The 15,182-nt window shown below is 37.6% G+C and overlaps 1 protein-coding gene across 4 annotated transcripts in view; it reads left to right on the top strand.

The window, feature by feature from the left end:
• Positions 1 to 6,756, top strand: part of RFX7 (regulatory factor X7) — a 130,375-nt gene extending 123,619 nt beyond the window's left edge. For all 4 annotated transcript variants that reach the window (XM_087427583.1, XM_087427578.1, XM_087427587.1 and 1 more), the window contains one exon: positions 625 to 6,756. In XM_087427583.1, coding sequence (XP_087283709.1) covers positions 625 to 3,897 — 3,273 coding nt within the window. In that variant the 3' untranslated portion in view covers positions 3,898 to 6,756. The remainder of the gene's footprint in view (positions 1 to 624) is intronic.
• The last annotated feature ends 8,426 nt before the right edge of the window (positions 6,757 to 15,182 follow it).

Raw genomic sequence — 15,182 nt, 5'->3', positions numbered from 1 at the left:
TTTTATGTTGTTATTGATGATATTATTAAGGAGATAAAAATTTTATCTTGTTTTTCATGTTTTTATCATCATCATGTCATGAAAACATGGAATACCTGGTGACCACACTCTTATACTGTTCACATTAGGGCAAACTTGGGGAGACAGTTGTTTTATCTGAGACCCTTATCCACAGTGGTTTAGTTACTAATGTTCAAGTTAGAACCATTTATAAAACAGTCTCCGCTGTGAGTAAGTTATCTTCTTGGCACAGACTCCAGTAGATACCTTTGTAGTGGCATGTTTCTTCAAGATTTTTCCTCCTCTTCCTATAACCTCCTTAAAAATCATTATTTTGGCAAGTATGAAGTTTTAGTCTTGTTAATTGAAAAGCATCTTAATGTTCTTCTTATATATTATTGTATTTTGCAACTATACTGCACTATTTGCACTTATTTTAATATTTATGTGTCTGAGTGTATAGAACCTATTTAGAAGAACTCTCGTCTAACATAGGGACTGTTTTTTTTTTTCTCTTTTTAGCATTACATTTATTAAATGCCTTGTTACTGTACAGATGTATGAATTACTATTTGTATCCTAGACTTGTTAAATCTGATTTTTTTGTTTTCCACCTTTTAACAGGTCCAGCGGACCAGGCAGTTGGTAACTTCACCAAGTCCAATGAGTTCTTCTGATGGCAAAGTTCTTCCCCTCAATGTACAGGTGGTCACTCAGCACATGCAGTCTGTGAAACAGGCACCAAAGACTCCTCAGAACGTTCCAGCCAGTCCTGGTGGGGATCGTTCTGCCCGGCACCGCTACCCTCAGATCTTACCCAAACCACCCAACACCAGTGCGCTCACCATCCGCTCTCCAACTACTGTCCTCTTTACTAGCAGTCCCATCAAAACTGCTGTTGTACCCACTTCACACATGAGTTCTCTAAATGTGGTGAAAATGACAGCAATATCCCTCACACCCAGCAACAGCAGTGCCCCTCTTAAACATTCTGCCTCAGTAAACAGTGCTACAGGAACAACAGAGGAATCAAGGACCTTTCCACAAATCAAGAATGGTTCTGTTGTTTCACTTCAGTCTCCTGGATCCAGGACCAGCAGCACCGGGGGAACATCTGCTGTGGAAGTCAAAATAGAACCTGAAACGCCATCAGATGAGCATCCTGTACAGTGCCAAGAGAACTCGGATGGGACGAAAGCTCCCAAAACAACACCTAGTGCCCTTTTGGGGCAGAAAAGTAATACAGATGGAGTAATGCAAAAACCTTCTAATGAAGGTGTCATTGAAATAAAAGCAGCTAAAGTCTGTGACCAGAGGACCAAATGTAAAAATCGCTGTAATGAAGTTCTGCCGGTCACTTCAACAGGCAATAATCAAAGCACTATCACTCTCTCAGTTGCCACTCAGAACTTAACTTTCACCAGCACCAGCTCACCATCTAATGGTGACTCAATAAATAAAGACCCTAAATTATGCACTAAAAGTCCAAGAAAGCGACTGTCTTCTACATTGCAAGAGTCCCAGGTGCCTCCTGTAAAGAAGCCAATAGTGGAACAGCTTTCTGCAGTTAACGTAGAAGGTCAGAAACTGGGCAGTGTTAAGAAGGACCAAAAGGTTCCACATTCAGGGAAAACAGAAAGTTCAACAGCAGGTGCTCCGATTCCTAGCAAGGTATCAATAAATGTCAGTTCACACACAGTGGCAAATCGACCCTTGAATTCTGCTCTTATTACCAGTGATTCAGCTTCAGAACAGCAAACACCATCATCATCTCCAGATATAAAAGTAAAACTTGAAGGGAGTGTCTTTCTCTTAGAGAGTGATTCAAAACCAGATGGCAGCTTTAATCCAAATGAATGGCAGCAAGTCACTAAGAATTCTGAGTTTGTATCTGCCGGCTGTGAACAACAGCAAGATATCAGTGTTATGACAATTCCTGAGCACTCTGATATCAATGACTTAGAGAAATCTGTTTGGGAATTAGAAAGAATGCCCCAGGACACATATACCCAGCAGCTACATAGCCAGATACAAGAATCTTCTTTGAATCAAATACAAGCACAGTCTTCAGATCAGTTACCTCTACAGTCTGAACTAAAGGAGTTTGAGCCTTCTGTTTCCCAAACAAATGAAAGCTACTTTCCTTTTGATGATGAACTTACACAAGATAGTATTGTGGAAGAGCTGGTGCTTATGGAGCAGCAAATGTCAATGAACAATTCTCATTCTTACGGTAACTGTTTAGGAATGACCCTTCAGAGTCAGTCAGTAACTCCAGGAGCTCCAATGTCATCTCACACCTCCAGCACCCACTTCTATCATCCAATCCATAGCAATGGCACTCCAATCCACACACCCACACCCACCCCAACCCCAACCCCAACCCCAACCCCAACCCCAACTCCAACATCTGAAATGATTGCTGGGTCTCAGAGTCTGTCACGGGAGAGCCCTTGCTCCAGGCTAGCCCAGACCACACCTGTGGATAGTGCTTTAGGAAGTAGCCGACATACACCCATTGGTACTCCACATTCTAACTGCAGCAGTAGTGTCCCTCCCAGCCCTGTTGAATGCAGGAATCCATTTGCATTTACCCCAATAAGCTCCAGTATGGCATATCATGATGCCAGCATTGTCTCAAGTAGTCCTGTGAAACCGATGCAAAGACCCATGGCCACACACCCTGACAAAACCAAGCTAGAATGGATGAATAATGGGTACAGTGGGGTTGGTAATTCATCAGTTTCTGGCCATGGCATTCTCCCAAGCTATCAGGAACTAGTGGAAGACCGCTTCAGGAAACCTCATGCTTTTGCTGTGCCTGGACAGTCTTACCAGTCTCAATCCAGACATCATGACACTCATTTTGGTCGTTTGACTCCTGTCTCTCCTGTGCAGCATCAAGGTGCCAGTGTAAATAACACCAACAAACAGGAGGGTTTTGCAGTCCCTGCCCCTCTTGATAATAAAGGAACTAATTCGTCTGCCAGCAGCAATTTCAGATGCCGGAGTGTGAGCCCTGCTGTTCATCGCCAACGTAACCTTAGTGGAAGCACCCTCTATCCAGTATCTAACATCCCCCGATCTAATGTGACCCCCTTTGGAAGTCCAGTAACCCCAGACGTTCATGTTTTCACAAACGTTCACTCAGACGTATGTGCCAACAACATAGCTCAACGAAGTCAGTCAGTTCCGTTGACAGTCATGATGCAGACAGCCTTCCCGAATGCTCTTCAGAAGCAAACAAACAGTAAAAAAATAACCAATGTTTTGTTGAGTAAACTTGATTCTGACAATGATGATGCAGTGAGAGGTTTGGGCATGAACAACTTGCCCTCCAATTACACAGCCCGGATGAATCTCACTCAGATTTTGGAAACTTCCACTGTTTTCCCTAGTGCCAATCCACAGAATATGATCGATTCCAGCACTTCTGTTTATGAATTCCCAACACCATCTTACCTCACCAAAAGTAATAGCACCGATCAGATCAGTTTTTCTCCTGGAGATAATCAAGCACAATCAGAAATTGGAGAGCAGCAATTAGATTTCAATAGCACTGTTAAAGACCTGTTGAGTGGAGACAGCTTGCAAACCAACCAGCAGCTAGTAGGTCAGGTAGCCTCTGATCTCACTAATACTGCGTCTGATTTCTCTAGCGATATCAGGTTGTCTTCTGAGCTCTCAGGCAGCATCAATGATTTGAACACTTTAGACCCAAATCTACTGTTTGATCCAGGTCGTCAGCAGGGACAAGATGATGAAGCTACACTGGAAGAATTAAAGAATGACCCATTATTTCAACAAATTTGCAGTGAATCCATGAGCTCTATGACTTCATCAGGTTTTGAATGGATAGAAAGCAAGGACCATGCTACTGTTGAAATGTTGGGTTAAATTGTGTTTTATAATATGTAGCACACTGTATCTAAAGACATATGTATTGTATTTGTCTTAATGGAAGTGCCTCCCGCAGCAGAAACACTTACTATTAATTGTGACATTTTAAAAGAGTTTGCTGCAGAAGTGGTTTCTTCTTCAGTAGGAAATGGTTAGACTCGCCTCAGTTCTTAACAAGTTTCTGATGACAGTAGGCTGTAGAAGAACAAGTATTAGGTTTTAAATTTTATAATGTTGCCCATTTAATCACATTGTTTGCTAGTAAACAATCGACTAACCAGCTTTTACAAGAGCAGTCTAGATCTTTATTTTGTGTAAGTTCATTTTAATTCATTGGTTGATCTGCACAGAATTTAGTGGAAACCATTGATTTTAGGTATAGGCTATTTTTTGTTGTTGGCATTATCTTTTAGATATGAAATCATAGCTAAGGTGAACTGTAGACAAGAAGGTCTTCCTTGAAACAGGGATAATATTCAGGTTATTATAACTATTTAGGCTTGAAGCATAGAGCTACTGTAGAATGAAAAATCTCTGTAGGACTTTCTGGGACTTCAGTACCATTTGCACCTGCAATGAAGGGCTTAAATAGGAGAAAATAATGGAAAATTAAATATTAATTTAAGGAAAGCAAAAGCTGCACTAAAATTTTTAAAAGGAAAACCTAGTAGCCATTTATATTTGTGACCTTGCATTAGCCTTATTTTAAAATATTGGTTTTAATATGGGGCTAACACACACACACAGACATGCACACACACACACAAAACAAGTAAATAACTCCAAACATTGTAATCTAATAGAGTAAATACAAGCATGTTAGAAAAATATTTTGTGTTTTATTATTTGGTAGTTGAGATACAGGAATTTAGAAGAAAAATAAAAACATTTTCTTAGTTTCATCACAATGGCTACATGCACATATTAAAATTCTATTGAAGATTTATTTTGAAGTTTTTTAATTATAATAATCTTAAGTTCTCAATTTAGTGACTGACTCCTTTGCTCCTCCTGAATATAGTAATAGAATGTGATCATGAGATCCCTTTGAAAAACAAGCGGGAAGGAGATAAGATAAAAAACTGAGCAAAAAACATTTCACCACCTAAGGTCTGAAGCCACAAATCTTTATATCTCTGATAAAACAGAGGGGATATCAATAGTACTTGAAGAAGAGGAGCATTTTATTACATGCTTTATTTATTTATTGTGATAACCACAATTGCAAAAGAAGCACTCAGGATTTGTTTTAAAATGTTTCTCTCTATGGCTCCCATTTTGTTTTATGAATAATTATTTATGAATTTCCTGTTGACAAATCTGCTCACTAGTTGACAGCTCCATTTAAGTGAGTTTCCAGATGACTTTCGAATAGATTTAAAAATTGCTATTAAGTTTTTAAAGCTAACGTTAAACCATTGCTATGCTACCTTGAACCTAGATAAACTTTCCTTTATTAATTAGTAAGCCAATCATAAGACTACAATCAATGAATATTTAACAAATGTGATGAAGGGTTTAATTTAATAAGGCTTCATTGTTCCATAAATTTGCAAGGTAGGGTATTAACGTATTTTGATAAATAAATGGTGCTAGGGTTGGCTCAGAGGTTTATATATTGATATGTCCTAGTTATTGGCATTTGCGTGTGTTTGCTGTTATCTTGATTTAATGATCTGTTAGATGTTTTTTCTTGATGCTAGTTATTTCTTCACTGTACATTGAGACACAGCACTACTGCACACCAAAGTATGCAATACCCAAAGGAAACTGTGTGATTTCTTTTAACAAATGATGGGAGCCTTTCTATATGAGATACTCTGAAAAGGAGATTTTGAGGCCATTCTAATCCCTTGTTTACATTATTAGCTTCCTACTAATATAAAAATAATGGAAATCTTTTTTGATAAATATATTAAGACTGGAGGATTTTTAACCCCCTGTACAGTATTGCAGCAAACACTTTAAATTTGGTTGAATTCGTCCAGCAAACTTTCTGGGGTTCATATATTGCACTAAATTTGTTGAACCTGTGGTAGGCACATCTCTTAGGATAAATGCAACCAATACAGTCCACAGATTAAACTTTTTAAATGTGTTTCATTATGAAAAGACAAAATGTCATCAAAGTGACAGATAAAATTGTCTTATGTAGCAATGTGCATTGATCTCAATGAGATATTTCTATTTCTTATTCTCTTACATGAGAATATTACAGCAGGAAGAATTAAGTTTAGTTTGCTTCACCATGTTAATACATGATCACAAAATGTGCATGAGTGTTATTGACTTATCTTGTACAGTACTAGGTATTCCTGTAACCACTTTTTTTTTTTCTCGGCTGTATTGAGACTGGTTCAGTGTTAACCAGGCAAGCATAGTTATTCACAAGTTATTTACTTTTTTATGTTTACTAATTCTGCTTAGTTATTGTTGAATATGTTCTTTTCTCGAATTATTTTCATTGTTTTGATGTTTAAAACATTTTGCATACTGTTTATCATGATAAGACTTCATGAAGTAAATAATTTTGCATATAATTGCAATAAGCACTGACTTTTGAACTGAAAAGAAGGAAAGTGTTTTTTGTGCAGTGCATCTGAGGTTCATATAATAGTCTTGTACTATATAATGTGCTTTACTACACCATAAATGACAAAAACAAGCCCTGTTTCATGTTTTCATTTAGTGCAAAAAGTCAGATTTCCCCAGTGTTTTGTTGTCTGTTGTACCTGCTGAAACTACAGTAGTTGAATATTGCAGTAGCATTTCAGTTCTCTTTTTTTATTGAAAGTGCTCAAAAATTGTTTTTTAAATGTTTTCAAAAACAATTAAAAACATTTTATATTAAACTGACTGGATCTTAAGGTGATTTATGGGATCTATTTTATATAGGCAGCATGCCATTTTGTAAACAGATCTTATTTCATTTGTCAGAACTCTGCTATTCACGTAGGATTTACTACCAATGAATGGTACATGGCATAGAGCTTTATGTTGCCCAAAATAACATCTTTTATTTTGCTCATTCACATAATGTTTGCTTTAGAATGTTAGCCTATGGAGTACCTAGATATGTATATTTTTGGATCTTTGAATAGAAGAATAAATGGAGAAAATTTTAAAGCACAGCTGTGTCCAAAAGCAACATAGGTATTTTGGTGAACCAGAAATACAAAGCGATAAGTGTGCTGAACTTGTAAACCAGAACCTGAGCTAGGAACAGGAAAGAGAGCCAGAAATTTCAACTCCTACAGAGGAATGAAACCATGGTCTGAGATGGAGTTTCCTCACTCTTGAGAGGAAACTGAGATGCAGCAACAGCCAGTGCCTGAGAGTATAATTTGTCTTGTAGCCAGGCCTGAGCCAAATAGGCTACTCTTCTGTGTATACAGATCTGTGCAGATCTATGATAGCCCCACTTTCACCACAGGACTGAGCCCTGAGTGTGAGCAGGTGGTGGAAGCAATTATAGAAGGAAAAAAGAGTCAAGTTTGGGAAGTGGGGAGATGAAGAGAAGGAAGACTCCCACACAAGGTGAGCCTGCAAACCAAACCTGATGATGAGCCTGTAAACCAAAATTCTAAAGTAGTTGAAGAAAATGAAACTAACCCTAAGAAGGACAATCAGCAATCTCTCAAGATAAAATAAAAGTAATGAACTACCTGGATGATATGTAAAATAAGGACATCAGGATTCTCAATGATAGAAGAAAAAGTAAATAATGAAGAGCAGGCAAACAAAGCGAGAGACCAGTGGATATAATGAACCAGTAAGAAAATCGGGGGGAAAAAATACCGTGTAGTACCTGAGGTGCTTTTTGTTGCAAGTAAGAGAAAACCTAACACTGGCATAAGCTGTAAGGATTTGATTTTTAGCTTAATAATTTTGGAGACAGGAGGTTCAAGAGTTCATTGAATGGCTCAATCTTACTAAGAACCAGATTCTGTCTTTCTGTTCCGTCTTCAGCTTTGCTTTTCTGTGTCTGTTGCCTCATGGTCACAAGATGGCTGCTACAGCTCCAAATATTATATCTTCATACATCTCAAACAAGGTGATAAGGGCAGTTCTCAGCCTTTTATCAGAAAGGAAAAAAGCTTCCCCAGAATCTCCCACTAGGCACTCACTTCCCACCTTCCACCCCCCATTTAGTCTCATTGGATAAAACAAGGTCAAAGGCCCACCCTAAAGGCAATTACCTTAAATTCTTGATTTATCCTTTACAGCTAGGGGAAGGGTCCATTTCCTGGAGCATGTGGTTATCCACCTAAAATGAGTTCCACAACCTAGAGAAGATGCAAGGGACTTAAGATCTTGTGCCCACCTTTGAGGGGCTTACAGTCTTATAAAGAACTAATTACATGTGCTTTGAGAAGTGCCAATTAGAGATATATATAATAAGCTATATAGAAGAAAAGAGGTGAGAATTCACACTGAGGAGCCAAGAACAGGGCAAAAGAAGGTTCTTAGTAAGGATTACATTTAGAACTAGACTGTTTACTGGTGTAAACTGTTGACTGGTATCCTGCCTTCCCTTTCTGAGTTGAAAAATCAGATATTATTGAGTATCATAAATGCAGATTGCCTCAGCACCTATTACCATAATAGAAGACCAAAATTTTGATAAGTCTATAGAGATTGATTTTGATGTACATTGCTATAAATGAATTTTTAAATAATTAGAATTACAAATGTGTGGATTATATAATCGGAAATAAAATATATATATATACACACATATATATATGACCAGTACTGGAGCTATAATCTGCTTATAAGGGTGGAAAGGGAAAAACAAAAAGACTACAGCTTTCAAGATAGATTTTATTTCTAGGAAGTACTTAATTTTGGAGAGGATAAAATTTTATAATTAAAATGTATCATGAGAGTGGTATTACTACCATACATAGAATATTTCCTTGCACTAAACCCTGTATGAAATAACTTTGTATATATTCTCATTTCCTCATTGTAACAATTCTGAAAAAATATTTTTCAAGTGAGAAAATTCTAGCTCAGAGATTAACTGGTAGGGGTAACAGCTAATGACAGGAAGGGCCAGAATTAACTTGGTCCCAAAGCCTAGTTCTTAACCGTTAGGCTACACTTAAGATACCTGTTCAGGCTACCTACTGAAGGAGTTTGATTTGGTGGCTGCTTTGAAATTTCATTCTGGCTTAAAATTTAGAATTAAGTTTGATTTTTGTGAGGATTTTATTTCCCTTTAACCTCCAATCCTTATATCTCTTACACTTTCTTTTCATTTTTGTTGCTTTTGAATTTTACTTGTATTTTGTAACTTTCCTCTAAATTATTTGAGTCCCTTTCTCTCTCCTTCCCCCATGGAAATACATGCCCTAATATATTGGAGACAAGGGAGAAATAAGATTTAAATACAAAATTTTGTTTTACTCACAGCTGTTCAGGCACATTTCTTAGAGGTGTACCTAATCATATTTATTTTTAAACCACTTTAAAAGTCTCATCAGGAAATAAAAAATAGGCTGTTTGTTGAACAAATGATGAAGTACCTAGAATATGTCAGTCTCTGTGCCAGGTGCTAGAGCAGACACCTGCCATTTAGAAATTTTACAATATAATGAGGAAGACGCACAGGGAGCAGGATTGCAGGATGCGATGAGGTCACTGGAGCAGAGACTGCTGTTTGCCACTAATAGGATTCTCCTAGCCACCTGCATGACAGACTACATTTGCCAGCTTCCCTTGTAGTTAAGTAGAGCCACTTACCAAGTGCTCAACCAAAAGGATATAATCGAAAGGTTTGTGTGCAACTTGGTGTTCTTGCCCTTCTTCCTCCCTGCTGGTTGGAATGCACATGTGATGACTAGAACTCGAGTAGCTCCCTTGTTCTTTGAGGTAAAGCCATGTGCTGAGGATGATGGAGTAAGAATATGGAAGGAGCTTGAGGACCTGGTGACTGAGGGAAGCTGCCCTACTAGTCCTGATTGCTTGCTTCTGAATGTATTTTACATGAGAGAAATTTCTGGTTTAGGTCATAGTTATTTTGAGTTTTCTGTCACTCAGCGCAAATCCAAATTCTAACCCATTGTGGCTACCAAAAGGTTTTAAGTGGGAGTAGGGAGTGTTAGATTAGCCTGAGGATCACTAAACCCCTCACAGATTCCCCTGAAGAAGGACAAATTGCCTCTCTTTTTCAGTGGAATTGATAAATCAATAGAGAATCTTAGAAAGAATACCCTGATTTTAGCACAGCATTTGAAAACTGTTCCATAGCTGTCCAAAAGAAGAAAGATAAAATTAGGTGGATTATAAGCTGCTTAAGCAACTAAAGAGAATTAATGAATCAAATTGAAGGGCAATATAGCATTCTGGTCACTGGTGTCAGACCTGGGCTTAAATCTCAGTGTTGCCAATTATAACCATGACCCTGGGCAAGTTATTTGAATACTAGTAATGATAACCATCTGGAGAACATTTTCTAGTGGTGGGCCACAATGGTTCTGGCCTGTTCATAGTTTGTGCCAAAATCTTGAATGAAGATACAAAAAGTTTGCTGTGGCAAATATTGTGGATTGGCTTGCTCAATTTCTGTTCCAGCCTCTTCCTGGTATGCAGATCCTGGGAAGTCAAAAACTGCATTTTCTAGACTTCTTCACTGCTTGGGTTCTGGATATGAATTGCATTCCATTTATTAGATGCATTCTTGAAATATTTGGAGGATGAAAATAAAGCAGAAGCTATCCTCCTACCCCCTTTTGGTGACTTTTTCTTGCAAGCAAGCTCATAGTGACAAAGTTTTTCAGTAGCAGTGTTCTAGAGTGCATTCTTGAGATTCTTAGGTATCAAAGGTCCATGTTGCAGTGCCAAGTCATCAGGCCTGTGCATGTCAAGATGCAGTCAAGTAGTGGCAGTGATGGTAGCAGCAGCAGTATCAGCAACTTCCTGCTCTGGCTTCCTGATCTCTGGAGTGATTCCAGATATGGACTCACTCCCCTGATGGTCAACTACAGTGCTGTTCTGGGAGTCATTTCTGGAGGCACAGTCTAAAGCTTGCTCTTCCGTTTCTGTGCATATAAGCCCTTAATTACCCGCGTGAAGTCCTTTTCTGCTTAAAATACCTAGAATAAGCATTTCCTACACTTAACTCTATTATTAACTCCTATAGGCTAGGAGTCAAGAACATCTGAGAGCTAGAACTCGTTTTGTCATTCCTTTCCCCTTTCTGCACTTTATTAAGAATAATGATTCCTGTCCTGGTTACTTCCCAGAATCTTTTGTGAAGTTCAGTGAGATATGACAATATTTTGTAAGCCCTAAGTATAAGCTATTATGATTGTTATAAATGCCTACATAAAAGGACAGACGTTTATCTAGGAGTGGGAAAAAATCTTGTCCTTTTTAGCACTTAAATGTGTTTTACTTGAAGCCAGACACACACACACACCCTCTGTCAGGAGGTAAAGTAAGAATGTAGATTCAGGCAAAGGGCTGAACTTTGCATTTGAGTTATGTGGCCATAAACAAGAAATAACTGTTAATAAAATTTAATTTAGGCCAAGCTATTGTCATCTAAGCATGTTTGTTTAAGTGATACCTACATAGATTATACCTATATGGTCAATAGCATCTCTTTACTTAATCTTTCACAATCTTACTTCACCCTCATAGCGGTTCTGAAATGGCTGTCTTGAAAATTACTGGTGACTTCATAATTGGTAAACCCAGTGACATTGTTCCTTTGGTTTCTGTGACTTCATATTCTGATTCACTTCCTACCTCAGACCCCTCATTCTTGGTATCTTTCAGGGATCAGCTTCCTCTGCCTATTATTTAAATATAGAAATCCTTTGACATTTTACATTTGGCTTTTCTCTTCTTATTGTACTTTTTCTCCATAGTTGTTTCAAACACTCCTACAGCTCTACTTGATGGCTTCCAAATCTAAATTTTCAGAATTGTCTTCTTTCTGACTTTCAGTCTCAAAATCTGAATGCCCTAAATTGAAATTCCTTCTCTCTTCCCCCAGCCTTCTCCTCTTCCTATTATCTGATAACAACATTATCATCATTGCAGTCACCCAGTTGAAAGCTCATCTGCCCTTTCCTTCATCCTCTCTTCAACATCAGATTAGTTTCCAAGTCCTTTACCTTTGAGGTACATATCTCCCTCCTGATTCTGCCTTGGTACATGTATTTATTTCTCGCTTGAAATACTGAATTATCTCTTACTTCTCTAATAATTTCCATACGGTGTCACCATAGAAACCCTTAAAAGCCTTTGATATTCAGAAGTCAATATTCTTCATACATATAAACAATAACCAGCTAGAAGATATAACGCAAGAGAAGACCCTTTTTATGCTAGCAACAGAAAATAAAATATCCAGGCATGAACTTAATGAGAAACATGCAAAACTTATATAAGGAAAACTTTTCAAACACTTTTAATGAAAGACACGTGGTAGACCAGAGCAAATGGAATGAGAAACCATTTCTTAGATGACAAGACTCAACATCATGAAGATATCAATTCTACCTAAGTTAATGGATAAATTTAACACGATCCCAACGAAAATGTCAATGATTTTTTTCTAGAGCCAGACAAGTTGAATACACATTTAAAATGAGAACATAAACAATTATAACCCCCCAAAAACCTGAAAAACAGTGTTTGAGGGGCTAACCCTGCAAGATATTAGACATATATCTTGTCATATACCAAAATCTCTATAAGTCAAGTGAAGCAACAAATAACAAAGTAGGGAGAAATATTTGTAACCCATATCACATATGAAGGGGTGATAACCCTAATAGGGAAAGAGCTCCTAAAGATGGGGGTAGGGGGGAAGCCAACAACCCAGTAGAAAAACGGACAAAAGATATGAACAGATGGTTCAAAGAAAAAGGAATGATCCTTAAACATGAAAAAAAATGCTCAACCTGACTCATAATAAGAGAAATACAAATTAAAACTATACCAAGTTAACCACTTCTCACCTATCAGGTTGGCAAAAAATCTAAGTTTGACAGCATCCTCTGTTGGAAACATTGTGGGGGCACAGGCATTCGATATTGTATCCTTGCACATATCCTAAAGAATCTATTAGAGAACAAACTTCACACGTCCAATTGACTAGAGAGACATCGACCTAAGGACTGGTGGGGAGCATTAAATACCTACTTACTTGTAAAACCAAGACTACATGAGGGTTAAAGAGGAGAGAGTATACTATGTATTGAATATATGCTCTGAAAATATAGATAAATACAACTATAGAAAATGAAGAGAGTATATGCAAAAACTTTTTAACTTTTTCAATAATATTGGCAGCGGTAGAATGGGTGATTTTGCTGAGACTGTTGTGTGTGTAATGCAAGACAATGCAAATGGTAACTGTGTGGTACTCTATCGTTCTCTGGTCCCTGAGAACCTGGCTACTCAGAAGAAAGTGGATACTGATGAAAGATATATGTTAAGTAAAAACAATGCAGTCCCAACTTTGAATTGGAAGTATCAGTATGAACTCATGGAATATCTTGCCATAGAATAGCAAGGAAGCTATCAAACACTGCTGAGGTCATGTCAAAAGGACTCAGGAGCCAACTTGAAGAAGCTGCCACTGGCCAAAGATGGGAAAATTTAAGTTCAATAAGGGTGATAACTTCAGTGGATTGAAATACTTAAAATATGTTTAAATCCATGAGTTTTAATGATCTTAAAAAATTAATTGGTCACCTTTTGAGGATTCTGTAGAGGAATAATCTATGTAGGTATCAGTTAAACATGCTCGGATGAAAATAGCTTGGCTTAAATTAAGGCAACCAATCACAATTTTTAAAATTGGGTCAAGGGAAAGAATCAAATATTTGTCCTGTGTTTCCTTTATGAGCTGTACCACTGGATAACCAATAATAGATGAAGGGGAGCTGCTCTGCATAGAAATGTTCTAGCTAAAAAATGAGGAAGGAGTGATAAAATTGGAATATCATTTTGCAACCCCTGATGAATTGATCCAGACAATAGGCATCGATTGCTACTAACATCACTAAAAGAGAGGCAAACAGACATTATGTGCCTCATAACAGAACACAACCCACCATGAAGTCTTGCCTCTAAAATTGTAACTGAAATTTAATCAAGTCTCTATATCCAATTACCAATTTACAGGAAGTACATAGATTATGAAACACTGTATCATGGGGATGCAATCAGTAAAATCCAGAGTCTGGGAAACTCTACAGATCAAACAGTCAAGTTTCTTTAACAAATTTCAAGGAAAAAAAAAGCAATGGAATGGGAAACTGTAGATTAAAAGAGACTTTTTAAAAAAGTCATATTAAAGTTCATACTAGATAAAAAACAAATTAAACTAAAGTTAGTCTTTAGGGATGCATACTTGTGTGATAAAATGTAAAGAAAATCAAGGAAATGATTACCATAAAAATCAGAATAGGGCCGGCCCCGTGGCTTAGCAGTTAAGTGCGCACGCTCTGCTACTGGCGGCCTGGGTTTGGATCCTGGGCGCGCACCAACCCACCACTTGTCGGGCCATGCTGAGGCAGCGTCCCACATACAGCAACTAGAAGGATGTGCAATTATAACATACAGCTATTCTACTGGGGCTTTGGGGAGACAAAGGGAGGAAAAAAAAAAAAGGAGAAGGATTGGCAATAGATGTTAGCTCAGGGCCGGTCTTCCTCAGCAAAAAGAGGATTGGCGTGGATGTTAGCTCAGGGCTGATCTTCCTCACCAAAAAAATAAAATAAAATAATCAGAATAAGTGGACACACAGAGGGCTTCTGGGATGGCTGCCAAAGTTCTATTTCCTCCCCTAGATGGTGGTTACAAGGGTGTTTGCTTACAGTAATTTATTAAGGTATTAATTTAGTTCAGGTGGCTTTCTGTATCTGTTATATTTTACAGTTTTAAAGGTAATTTTTTAAAGTAGTATGTTGAAAATTGACAATTCTGAGGAAATTTGTCTTTCTTATATCAACCGTATTTAGGATAACCAAATAGCCCTACTTGATACAGAAGTAATTTTTCTTTAGTAAAAAGTTCCAGGTAATAAGTATAGAAGAGTGATAAAATTAGAAAATCGCCCACTTTGCAACTCCTAATGAAATAGAAGTTTCAGGCAAAGATCATCAAAGGATGAAACCAATAGGTAGTAGATGGATAAGAAATTTTATAATGGAAGGAACAGGCTGTCACTACCTGAACTCAGTGATCAGTCTTAGCATTACTACTAATAAATGTGGGACAAGCAAACATTGGGTAATTTCCATTTATAAGAAATA

The sequence above is a fragment of the Ceratotherium simum genome, chromosome 3, assembly GCF_057802395.1.
Source record: "Ceratotherium simum simum isolate JZ-2026a chromosome 3, ASM5780239v1, whole genome shotgun sequence".
NCBI lineage: Eukaryota > Metazoa > Chordata > Mammalia > Perissodactyla > Rhinocerotidae > Ceratotherium > Ceratotherium simum.
This window is presented reverse-complemented; position numbering and strand designations above follow the sequence as displayed.